At 47.5% G+C, this 12,143-nt stretch overlaps 1 protein-coding gene across 2 annotated transcripts in view; it reads left to right on the top strand.

Moving 5' to 3' along the window:
• LOC119174753 (plexin-B) overlaps positions 1-12,143 on the top strand; it is a 71,386-nt gene that overhangs the window by 40,631 nt on the left and 18,612 nt on the right. For both annotated transcript variants that reach the window (XM_075895160.1, XM_075895159.1), the window contains exons 13-14: positions 697-781; positions 1,380-1,552. In XM_075895160.1, coding sequence (XP_075751275.1) covers positions 697-781; positions 1,380-1,552 — 258 coding nt within the window. The remainder of the gene's footprint in view (positions 1-696; positions 782-1,379; positions 1,553-12,143) is intronic.

Raw genomic sequence — 12,143 nt, 5'->3', positions numbered from 1 at the left:
AATGTGTGGCCGGGTACCAGGGCACGAAGGTAAAACAATTGCAGTGGGTGCCAGTGACTGGCTCGTTGTACTTTGACGTTGCGAAAAGCTTTGTTAAAGTGAAAGCCTTAGATGCAACATCAAACGCGAAAAATGGCCTTCACCGACGTCAACATGAGTGATCGAAAAAGATTGCCATATGATGGCATCAACCGATGGCGCAATCGTGACGTCACATGACACTGAAACTTGTAGTGTCATGACTTCACATAGTGATGTCATCATCACGTCATATCGTTGCGCGGTTCATACCGATCCTGGAGACGCGTGAGGTGTAGAACGCTTCCAATGCCAGCGATCCTCAGACACTGCAAAAACCACGGCAGTTGCTTTAACAAATGAAAATTTCGCCTTCGAGTCATATTAGGCGGGTGCATAAGGGGCCATGCAGTTGTTTTTTTTTTTTAACAACCGTCGGCAAAAGAAATTTCGAGACTAGTGTCTACGCAAGCAAATCGGAGCGAATGTTGCGCACTGCTTTAACAAGAAACCTGTTCTGCAAACTGGCACATTATTGACAGGTGACGTCGCACCCATAGATTCGCCCGAGCGGGCATTGAATGCCTTCAGAACGTGGTTACATTTCAGCCGGTGTTTGAACCTGAGATCGGGGCTTTAAACACGGAAACTTTTGCTTCTTTTTTTTTTTCTTCGCAGTACACGTACCAGAGCGAGATTCCCGAACAGCAAGGAACGCTGACGGTCCTCTGGAACGGTAACACCTTCATCGGCAAGACGAATGGTGAGTGAATGAGCCTGGCGGACGTTATATATATATATCGAGAGAGAGAGAAAGAGAGAGAGGACTTGTCTTTCTCTATGCGCTTACGAATGCTTACGAGTGACCATTACTGAGCTAGTCTTTTTGGCTTCCGAAATGTCTCTCTCAAAAAAAAAAAAAAAAAAAAAAGAAATGTTCGACTTCGTTAACGCTCCTCTCATGACCTCATGTTATGTAATCTTAAAAGCTCTTTGTGATCGACATCTTCATTATCCACGCATGGAGAGATCTACACGCACAAGAGAAAAAAAGTCATTGACTATTTTTTTTACTCCTGACTTGCACCGTATATGACTCTCTTAAAGAGACATGCTGAATCTTTTTCAGAGATCGTTATGTACGTGGCAATTGAGGACCCTTCTTTTTTTTTTTTTTTTCCTTCTTGGAGGGCGCATGTGAGATTCTTTTACTGAAAGAGCGCAGTTTTGCCCTTGCCTCCTATTCGCGGATAGCGCGCGCAATTCCGATGCCTCCGTAGTTGAAGCTTTCTACGAGCCCGCTCGTGATGCGCACCCCGACGCGAGACGTGAAGCCTTTTCTTCCTGCTTTCTTCCTGCAGTGACGCTGTACAAGTGCCAGCTCCTGGGCAGCCACGGAGGGCGCGCCGACTGCTCGCTGTGCCTGACACGTGACCCGAAGTACCGGTGTTCGTGGTGCGGCGGCGTGTGCGCCACGGCCGACTCGTGCGACCAGCCCGTCTCCACCACCTGCCCGCCGCCGCGCGTCGACTGGGTGAGTGCCTTCCTCATCCCCTCACCCTCCGACTGATAAAGATGTAATAAAATATTATCCGGGGTTTTTTACGTCCCAAAACCACGATATGATTTACGAGGGACGCCGTAGTCGCGGGCTCCGGAAATTTCGATCATCTGGTGTTCGTGAACGTGCACGGACTTCGCTCAGTACACGGGGCTCTGGGACTTCGTCTTCATCGAAATGTGACTACCGCGACCGGGATGAATTCACTTTGTCCGCAAACTTGAGCGTTTGAGGAAAATATATGAACTAGCGCTTGCGCAATTCGGTGTAATCCGCAAACAAAAGCATTTGCGGCTAACAATAGGACCTTGCTGATGAGAGTGAAGGGTGTGTAGAGAGAGAAGGAGATAGATAAGTAATAGGGGTGTGTAAGAGAGAGAGAGAGCGCTACACATTGCACACCACACACACAGTGCAGGGTTTCAACATAAGCGTAAAGATTAAACGCCAGAGGCGGGACACGCAACAGACAAAAAAAAAACAGGAAAAAAAATAGTGGTAATTAACTTGCATAAATTTATTTCAATGCGTACGCTTGAAAAAAGAAAACCTGAAACGTTGCCTAGTTCGCTTACTCATGTCCGTTCCGCGCCAAAGGTTGTTCGAGCACCTCCCGCCGCGCAATGACAACGCGGGCGAAGGGACACCACAGCGCTTTTCGTTCGCGCCATCGTTGTGCGCTGTGTCAAAAATGTTCAAGTAACGTCACCAACTAGCTTCACCTTCAATCATTCTATCGTATCCCTTTAATACCCACCTCTGAACTAGTGATGACGTCATCCCCATCTGACTTCAAGTTATGTGCCCTCACAATGACGTCACAAATTTCAGCGACCTATTAGGTCACGACGACGCCCTTCACGTTATCCTTTCTGCATCGCTAGCGTTGACGCCGATGCGCGTTTCACGGGGCATCCGAGGCTCTCGCTTTATTGCGACCGTACATACCCTCTTGCTCTGCTCGCGTTCTTTTTCCCCGCAGACCGCGCCGACAGAACGCGGCGTCTTCCGCGATCAGAGCCCTCGGAGCCGCATTCCCCGTCGTTTCGCGGGATTAATGGAAGCGTGCGCACGAGTGAAGAGCCGGCCGTGGGCGAGACGGAGCAAAATTAACCGCCGCCCGCAGAAAGGTGGTAGAGGGAAAAGAGCGCGTGGAAAACGGGCCGCCGCCGCGCGAGCCAGAAAATCAATTCGAGGACAAAAAAAGAAAAAAAAAAAACACCAGAAGGGAACGGAGGCCTCGGTGCTCGTCACTCGAGTGGCGAACCTCCTCGACGGAGCGAGCGGGCGTTTGTTTAACGCAGTTTCCCGACGGACCCCCTAATGTTCTTTTCCCTAATTTTATAGGGCGCCAGATTAGGCGCCCTCCTTCATTCCCTTCGCTTTCCGTCCTTATCGCGGGTTCCCTCGCTTCCTCCTCCGCTCAACGACCGGCCAGCCTCGCCTTTTCCCCGCTTGCAGACCATCTGCCCATCTTCCGCGACATCAGTGTAGCGCTTGTGGCTTCTTCGAGCATGTTTTTTTTCTTCCTTTTTTCCCTCCTTCATTTTTTCTTTCTTTTTTCAGTTTGCGCCTGTCGCTGAGGGCACTTGCCTGTCATTTTTTCCCCCCATCCCTTGCACACACGTGCACTCGCTCGTTTATTTTATTTCATTTCGCCTTGCTCAATTTGTTGATGCCCGGCCTTTCTTCTCATCACTTACTTTTTGTACAGTATGGTCCAATTTCGACCCCCTCTCTCCTTTTTTCCCCTCTTTTCTGGCCTATAACCTCATTGGCAAGCCGTACCCACACACACACTTCCTATTTGTGTGGGCGCTCGGAGCCTTAATTTCAGCTCCTTCTCTTCCATTCCCCCTCAGTACTGTGGAAGAGGGCTCGAGATGGCGGCGTCAGCTGTCCGGCGTCGTTCCCTTCGCTGCCCGCCCCACTCCTCCCCATTCCCAAGTTTGTGCTGGAAGAGCCCAACAAGGTTACGTTATCGACACTGACTCTGTCACCTTCGTCAATTTGTCGGGTCATTACAGGCGAGCAGTGTTTCAACTCACCAATGGCGAAGCCAGGTGGTGGCACTCCAAGCCCGTGCCCCCCCCCCCCCCGCCCAGTTCTCATTTTTTTTTTACCCATGAATACATAGTGCAACATGACCATTTGCCTACTCGGCTCCCGCTTTAGCTCGAGGTGCCCCTCCTCCCCCCAAAAAAATTTCTGCATACAACCCTGACTCATATGCACGTCTTTATTGAACTGACCGTCAGGGAAGGCTTTGTTCATTCCGTTTCGGCGGCGGCAAGCTCGCTAAAGCTGTATTCGCACGACGGACCAAATCGTGATTCCAGCCTGAGGATTGCTTACTGCACCACCATACCCCGCTTTGGTCTACGGAAACGACGGAAGCCCAAATCGCTGTTGGGATCGTCGCGCACCAATGCCGAAATCCTCGGTTGTAGCGTGAATTCTCCCCTTTCGTGTGAATGCTGGCTGTGGAGGGATTGGAATTATGTCACATGTGACGTTACTGATCTGTTTGAGATCACGTCAGTCGTGTGAATACAGCTTCAAGAATCAAGACATTTTAGCACGTAATTGTCTATTGCAGCACCCTAGCAATGTCTATGACACACATATTAAAAAAAAAAACACTACAGAATAATAGGCCGGCAAGTTCGTTTGGGTTTCTATTGATATAAAGTGGAAGCGCTAACGAATACAAAGGGCAACATCAAGACAGGATAGGTGCTGTCCTGCTGCAGCAGGACATCAGTATGAAATAAAAATAATTCATTCAGGTATACACTGTAAAGGCCTACAAACAGCGAAGCTGTTAGCGAGCAAGTGTGTGTGATTGGCACAACGAGTTCATGTGCATCATCAATTCATCATTTAGCATGCTCGTTTCGTTCCACTATGCACTTCCTTATTCACCACCTTTCTGCGAACACCGAGGCAGCAATTTTGCATAAGGTCCATTGGATCGTTTGTTACAAAGGGCACATGTTTGTACAAAGGGCCCTAGCTTACATGTGCCCTTGTTACAAAGGGCACATGTAAGCTAGGGTGTTTTCTGTGCAAGACTGATTTTGCACTTATGGCGGCTCCCTTTTAAATTTCTGCAATATTTGACTATTGCAGAGAGTTCCAGTAATATAGTGATGGCCATACAACATAGCAAACATTCTGGGGGTAGTCATGTGCTGCAGACATGCACATTAAACGAAATACCTTAAAAATACAAATAAAATTTTGAAATACAATTTTTTTGTAAGTTTATAATTCAGCTTTTTTTTTGGGTGAAGGGGCCAGTTAAGCTGAGACAGGCAGTTTTTTTTTTCTTTGCACAAAACCACGTATACCATGTTTTCATGTGCTTGTCAGGTGATTGAATGAACGGATTCCTGGCCTTTTGTCGTAGCTCCACAGCACATCATTACTCTTGTCTGCCACAGCAACTATCCCCAGCGGACGCACTTCTGAACGTTATCTCATTATGTTCCAGTTGCACGATAAACAATGCTAGTTATGCGTGCTTCATCTTGCTAGCATGTTCAAACCACAACAAAACAGGCGCTTCCCAAAACAATGATAGCTGAAAACAAAAGGAGCAATACTCGCCAGAAGCTTCAGCAAAAACACCCTTCCTGGGTGTTCAAGTTACTTTTAAGAAAAATGCCTCAGAGAAATGTCCATTGGCTGTCGAGACTGTGCTTAAAACTAAAAACAAGAGAGCATGTTTGAAAATTTGGTTGTAGCGCACTGGAAAGACACTGACAGAAGGGGCTGACAAGGACCCCACTGACAAGAACAGGCTATCAGCTTCTCTGTGTCTTTTCGGTGCGCTTCAACCAAATTTTTAAACATGAACGTAATCCAAGTGGTCCAATTTGCCAGTTTCCTACAATGAAGCAGTGGCGTAAATCCAGAAAAATTTTGAGGGGGGGTGCACATTGCTAAGACGGCCATCTTTTAATAAATACTTTCAATAAATATTTTCAGACAGTCAATGGCATTGTGCCATTGCCTGTGCACGTGAACTGAAAGAACAGCTGAGTGATTCCACAAAAGATCGTCATGGGTCCGAAAGTTGATAGTTTTGATTTCATATGGTATTTTATATTGTCGTAGTTCGCAAAATATAGGGGCTTTATTGTAACAAACAGAAGGACGTTGTTCTCTCAGAGGCACCAAAGGTGGACTTGGCCAAACAAACTGCTTCTTTGTTTTTTGTGATGTGCCTCTCGTGCGGATCGGTCGTCGTCTTCACCGACGCCAGCGCATAGCTGGGCACAAATAGGCACGCGCCATTACCCTCCCCTCCGAGAGAGCATTGTCTCGATGCTCACCAAGTAGCAGTCGATGTGCAATCAGCTGGTCGATATCCACATCAGTTCAAAAGATGCGGCTTCATGCGCACCACAGGCACAGTCTCAGGCAGACGCTGAAGGCGTCTTGAGCATAATGAACCATCAGCAACGACCTCATAGGTGACGTAGCTGAGACGATACAGTCCGATTTATTAGCGTAGAAGGTTCTCCAACAGGCCTCGCCATTGTACAGGTAACCAAACCTAGACTCTTTCCCTTAGTGTGTAAGCAAAAAATCTATGGAGATTGTACAGATGGGCGTTGACTCGTTATTCTGACCCGGGCAACTTGCCTCGCTTCCTCGACATGCTCAGTGAAGTCTGTGGCATTTGTCAATAAATCATTGAAATCATGGAGCAGCATAGCATCGATCATTGTAGTCACTTCTCTTTGTATCCTGGTGGGCTGTATTATACGCGCAAGTGACGTAAGGCGAAATTTCGTCATAATTTTTGTGCTCCACGTCGACAAACATACAAAGCATGTCTGCAGTAGTCTTGTTGAAGCATTCAGTGAGCCCATTCGTTTGTGGGTGATAAGCTGTCATCTTTCTATATACTATGCCACTGAGTGTAAGCATCATGTGCAGAAGCTCAGCTATGAATGCAGTTCTTTTGTGTGTTATGATGACCGTGGGAGCACCAAGTCTCAGGACAATGTTCTCAATAAAAAATATTTGTCTAGCCAAAACATTTTATGATTGCATATTTTCTATGGCAATACTGCACTCTGTATGAATATTTAAACAGTGCATACTTATTTTATAGAAGGTATATTTTGTGCGAAAAAAATTTTACACCTCTCAGGTAAATAAACATTACGAGAAAAAAATCATGAATTTCACAAAATTGTCATTCTTGTCCTAATTAAGACACAATTTGCACCATGCGGTTGTCCAGTTGAAATCAGCTTTATACCTCAATAGAAAGAAAATAACAGTTCATGTATGGCAAGTTTCATCATTACAATTTTTATTTTAAGGAATAAAATATGTGAAATAATTTGGGAGAATAATTTGTGAATGCACAAGCCCAGTTTTAATGCTTAAAAATATATATTGCTAGTTAACCAGGTAATTATACAAATGCTTAATTTTTCATGATATGCGATACAAATACTATTTGATTGATTTGATTCGAAATTATCAGACCAAATCACTATTCACCCAGCCTTACATCACGATGCAGAATGACACGAAAACGAGAAATGCCATAGGAAGCACAGTAAAAAGTAAACAGAAAGAAAACATTTTGAGAAACATCTTAAAATTCATGCTGCAACAATTCAATTACACATGGGTCAACAACCGTAACCTCTGTAGATGGGGAGATTAATAACTGCACATTACTCCAAGAAGATATGTCGTGATTCTGAACAATATTTCAAACAGTTCTACGTAAGGCTATCTCTCGGTAATATCGCTACACACTAGAACAAAATTTAGCCTGTAGCTCTGTCACCGACTCCTAATAGATCGATTGCACCCCCCCTCCCCCCGGGTGTATGAAGGAACGGGGGTGAACGCAGTATTTACGCCAACGCCACCCCCAATGTAACACCTTCGAACTCGAACTCGTACATTGAAGCTCAGGTACTGTTACGAAAGACGGCGACGCCAACACGGTCCCGAAGGCGCCACTTCCCCCATCTCCGCCGACGCGGTCACCAGCCGTTTGGTAGCGTAGGTTTCTCAGCTCGCGACTGCTTCTGCGCAGAGCTGATAGACGAGCGGACGAGACGACGGTGAGTTAAACAAGGTTTATGTACAGCATATATACAGAGGCGTTACAAATTCGGCACTGGGGCCGACAGCTTACAGACTCGGACAGCTGAGCTCTCTCCTCTGACACATAGGTCTACTACTCGCGACGCGCCTCAGGGCTTTTTTTATTTGCACCGGGTGGATTCTTTGAGTAACCAAATGTCCAACCAGAAGCGCCGCTGGTCGTGAGGTCAGAATCCTCCTATGGGGTCGCCGCTGGGCCGCGTCAATCTCATCAAATCCGGAGCCGCTGCACCCAAGGACTAGTGACGTCGCCACGCATTGCGTCAGACAGGAAGGCGCCGATTGCTTCGAAGGGCTCGTGGGCTGATCGGGCTCGCTGTGCGTTGCGGGATGGACAGGCGCCGCCGCCGCGTGATGACGCCGTTGAGTTGTTCGCGTCAGGCGGGCTGCTGGCCTTGACACAGATTGCCTTTTAAGTGTGAATACACTTTATAAGCGACCCCAAACCATCCACCGCCGTCGCCGGCGTCCGCAGTCTTCTCTCTATCTTTAAAAGAAAGAGGACTTGGCGGGCCGCAGCGCGACGCTCTACCGAATAAGCCCCGCACGCGACGCTGATATCCCCCTTCGCTCGCTCCTCCGCTCTCCTCGCTCGCTGCAGCTGCGCGCGCACCCCTCTCTCTCGCGCGCCCGCCTTCTCTCTCAGTCTCCGGTTGAGAGCGGGTCGTGAGGGGGAGTAAAGTTAAAATCCGTTGGCATTCGCCAGTGAGTTAACGTAAACTCCCCCGTGTGATCAAATTGCGATTCCCAGGAACCACAACACCATAAAGGCACCATAGTGTGATTAATAAATATAATGGTGCGAATTAATAAATACCCCTCATAGCATCACCCCGTGTATTCGCACTTGACCATGTTCACCCTCGGGGAAATGCTTGGGAGTTTTTTCAGAGGCACGGACGTTCGCTGTGGACTCGCAGGCATAACAGTACATAGCACACACACAAAAGGTGTATCAGCCCCCCCCCCCCCCCTCTCCCCACCCTGATACCCACACCTGTTCACGCGCCCTCAAGCGGTCTCGTACTTAACAGCTGCAAAAACAACGTTGCCCACCTGACCTATACTATCGTGCAGATAATCATTACCTTTAACAAACGAGTATGAATCCAATATCTCACAAATGTTTTAACAAAGAGAACCATCTGGAGATTCTCAGTGGAAAGGAAAAGAAAAAGAATGCGACATGCACCACGAACAATTTATTTACTCAGTGCTTTTGAGTTTAAGTACGTAGGGTCATTCGTCAGTACGACGACAGCTGTACGGCTGTTCCAAAACGCCAACACACAATTCGGCCGACAAAAAGTAGGTGTGTTAACTTCCTCACAAAATCATCCGATGGCGCTGCAGAAATCTAGCTTGATCGAGTGGCATTGTCCTAAATGAGTACATATATTTAAATAAATGCCGGCAAAGCCCTGCATGAAAAAGAGATGGCGCGAAAAGAGTGCGCGGAAATTTGGCGGGAAAATTGTCGCGAAAAAAAGGCGGCAAGGGACGGGGGCCGCATCGTCACGCTAACGCGGGTGCCCCCCTCCTTCTCTCTTTTTATTTTTTTTTGCTATAATATTTCTCGTTCTAGCTGCAACTGATGTAAACATGCAGGTTAACACTACTTCTCTTCTTTTATTTAACGCTTGTGCTCTCGCATTTCGAAATGCTAAGGCGAGATGACGTGGAAAAGTGCGCGACGACTTGGCGGGAAAATTGGCGGGAAAAAAAGGCGGCAAGGGACGGGGGCCGCATTGTCACGCTAACGCGGGTGCCCCCCACCCCCCCTCCTTCTCTCTTTCTATTTTTTTTTTTTGCTATAAGATTTTTCGTTCTAGCTGCAATAGATGTAAACATGTAGGTTAACACTACTACTTCTCTTTTATTTAACGCTTGTGCTCTCGCGCATCAAAATGCAGACACGAGATGGCGTGAAAAAGTGTGCGACGATTTGGCGGGAAAAAATGGGCGCGCAAAAAAAAGGCGGCAAGGGTGGTAGTGGTTAGAAGGAAGAGGAAAAAGGCACCTAATTTCTGTCTGCCTTCAGGCGACACGGCGCAGTGCCTTATAGGAGTGGGGGGAAGGAGGGATAAAAAGAATAGAAGGAAAATAGATGAAGAAATAGACAGGCAAGCGACGGAAAAAAGGAGATAGGAAAGTGGGGATCCGGTCGAAGCAGTCCAAGGGCGGGGCGCCACAATGCGAGAGCTGCACGGCGTCAGAAGACCGCGGAGGGCGAACCAGTCGGCGGGAGCTACGCTGGCGTCGGAGATCGCGAGGGCACAACCGTCCAGCTTGAAATCCTGCGAGCGAATCCGGCAAAAGACGGGGGCTGCATCGTCATGCTGGCGCGGTTGCCCCCCTTTCTCTCTCTTTTTTTCCCTACTAGTGTTCCCGCACATGCCACATTAAACGAAGTCCGGTTTACGCATGCTGCTACGTGCTCATAGTCATCTGCAGCTGATGGTGCAAAATCAAAGCGGCTTACCTATCCAAAGCTGCCTCACAGATAATCATTGGCTGCGGCAACCTAAATCCAACTTCTCAAATTTTCCGTGAATTTACACGAGAATCTAAGTGAAAAATAGAAAAGAAAGAAAACGACATCGATAACTGAAAATTTACTAAGCGGCTTTAAATAGATTCAAAAAGCGGACACTGTGTGGAAGGATCGGCATCAATAAGTCAAACTCATTTCCTCACAACAAAGCTCCGGAGACGCAGCATAAATATAGCTTGGTCGAGTGAGCTGGTCAAGTATAAAACAAATTCCGGAGAATAGCTGCCCGAGAAAAAAAAGGGAGGGGGGGGGGGCGAGAACAGTGCGCTGCAAATGGGCGGGAAGAAAAGGCGGGAAGACACGGCGGCACTCCGTCCCGCTTGCATGGGTCCCTTCTTCCTTTCACGGCTAAAAGTTCTCGTCGAAATTGCGCAAGCAGTACGAAAGCATTGACGAGAAATTACTGAGAAAAGTTACACGACTGCGCGTTTCGAATCACGTATTCACAAGTTGTTGCATAAAATTAGAATATAAGGTGTGAAGCGTCACTCACCGATGGAAAGATGGCGGCGTCATAATCCGAGCAGACGAAAGACCGGGGGCCGACAGACGACTTCGCCGACGGACGAAAGCGAACGACAAAAAACACACTCAGTTAGATCACCTTGGTCTTGTGTCGCAGCGCAACGAAGCTGTTCCCTCAGTGTCGTCATGTTGGGAACGATGATGCTAACGCGCACGGAGATTAACGCTCGCGACTGCAACGGCTATCAAAAAAGGCGGGAAACACTGCTTCACGATACCCCGACAAACTATCTTATGAAACTTCCCTCGACCACACCAGCGAGCGCGCCTCCTCAATATGACACAGCGCAGTTCGCGTTTATGACAACTGACATGCTAAATACGGTAATTAGGGTCCGGCAAAAAAATAAATAATGGGGAGCTAACTAAAACACGTCCGTTCCGCTCGCTTGATCACGGACAACTGACGTTCTGGCACCTAGAGACGGCAGGCGAAACGGTCATTCTCCCTAGGTCGATTGCGTCTCTTGCCTTTCATTTCATGGAAAAAACCCTTTTATCTAGGGAATTCTTATCTACTTTTGGGGACGTTTATCCTGATGATGCGCCCGTTCGGCCCTGACCCGATTTGAAATTCTCGCTGCGCTTATAGTTTGATAGCATTTCTTTTTATGCTAACTACCTGGATGTTCGCCTGGTTAATTGCCCGCCTTGCTAATGCAGTGTCGAATCGATTATTATGAAACAGCACATGCTGACACAAATAATATAGACCGACAAGGGGGCCGTGACATTTGAACTCGAAACGTAACGGACGATGACTAACAAACGAAACGTAACACACGAGAGTTTGGTGTGTTTCATTTGAAATTCGCGGCTTGATTGGCTCAATAAAAGGTTTGTACATGAAGGTAGGATAGTGTACGGTCGGTTGTCTTCGAAGTAATCATAGGTATAGCCGCAAAGACGTAACATGAAACTAGGAAGGCACAGGACGGTGTGCTGAGACATTTACCGACTCGCTGCGTCGATTCAATACTCACCTATCAGTACTACTGTGTCCTGCATCTCACTGACCTCTTGTTTCGCGTTTGTGCGGTTAGACCAATGAACTGCGCGTTAGCAACTAGCTTATGCCGCTAAGTGTTTACTCACTCGAGAAGGCGTCGTTGCATTCTGAAGCGATATGTCAGAGGCCCGCGTTGCTCGTGTCTTCCTGCGATGTCAGTACCAGACGGCTGAAATTTCCGGAGCTCTGCACCACGGCCCGATATTATTTATTAGCTACATTCTAAAATGAATTCTTTTCGTGGAGTGATGGGGTTTTGCTCAGTCGTTTTCTCTATACGTCTGTGCTTTAAAGCGTACGCACGAGTATGATAGCAGACGGACAGACAA

The sequence above is a fragment of the Rhipicephalus microplus genome, chromosome 5, assembly GCF_043290135.1.
Source record: "Rhipicephalus microplus isolate Deutch F79 chromosome 5, USDA_Rmic, whole genome shotgun sequence".
Lineage (NCBI taxonomy): Eukaryota > Metazoa > Arthropoda > Arachnida > Ixodida > Ixodidae > Rhipicephalus > Rhipicephalus microplus.
This window is presented reverse-complemented; position numbering and strand designations above follow the sequence as displayed.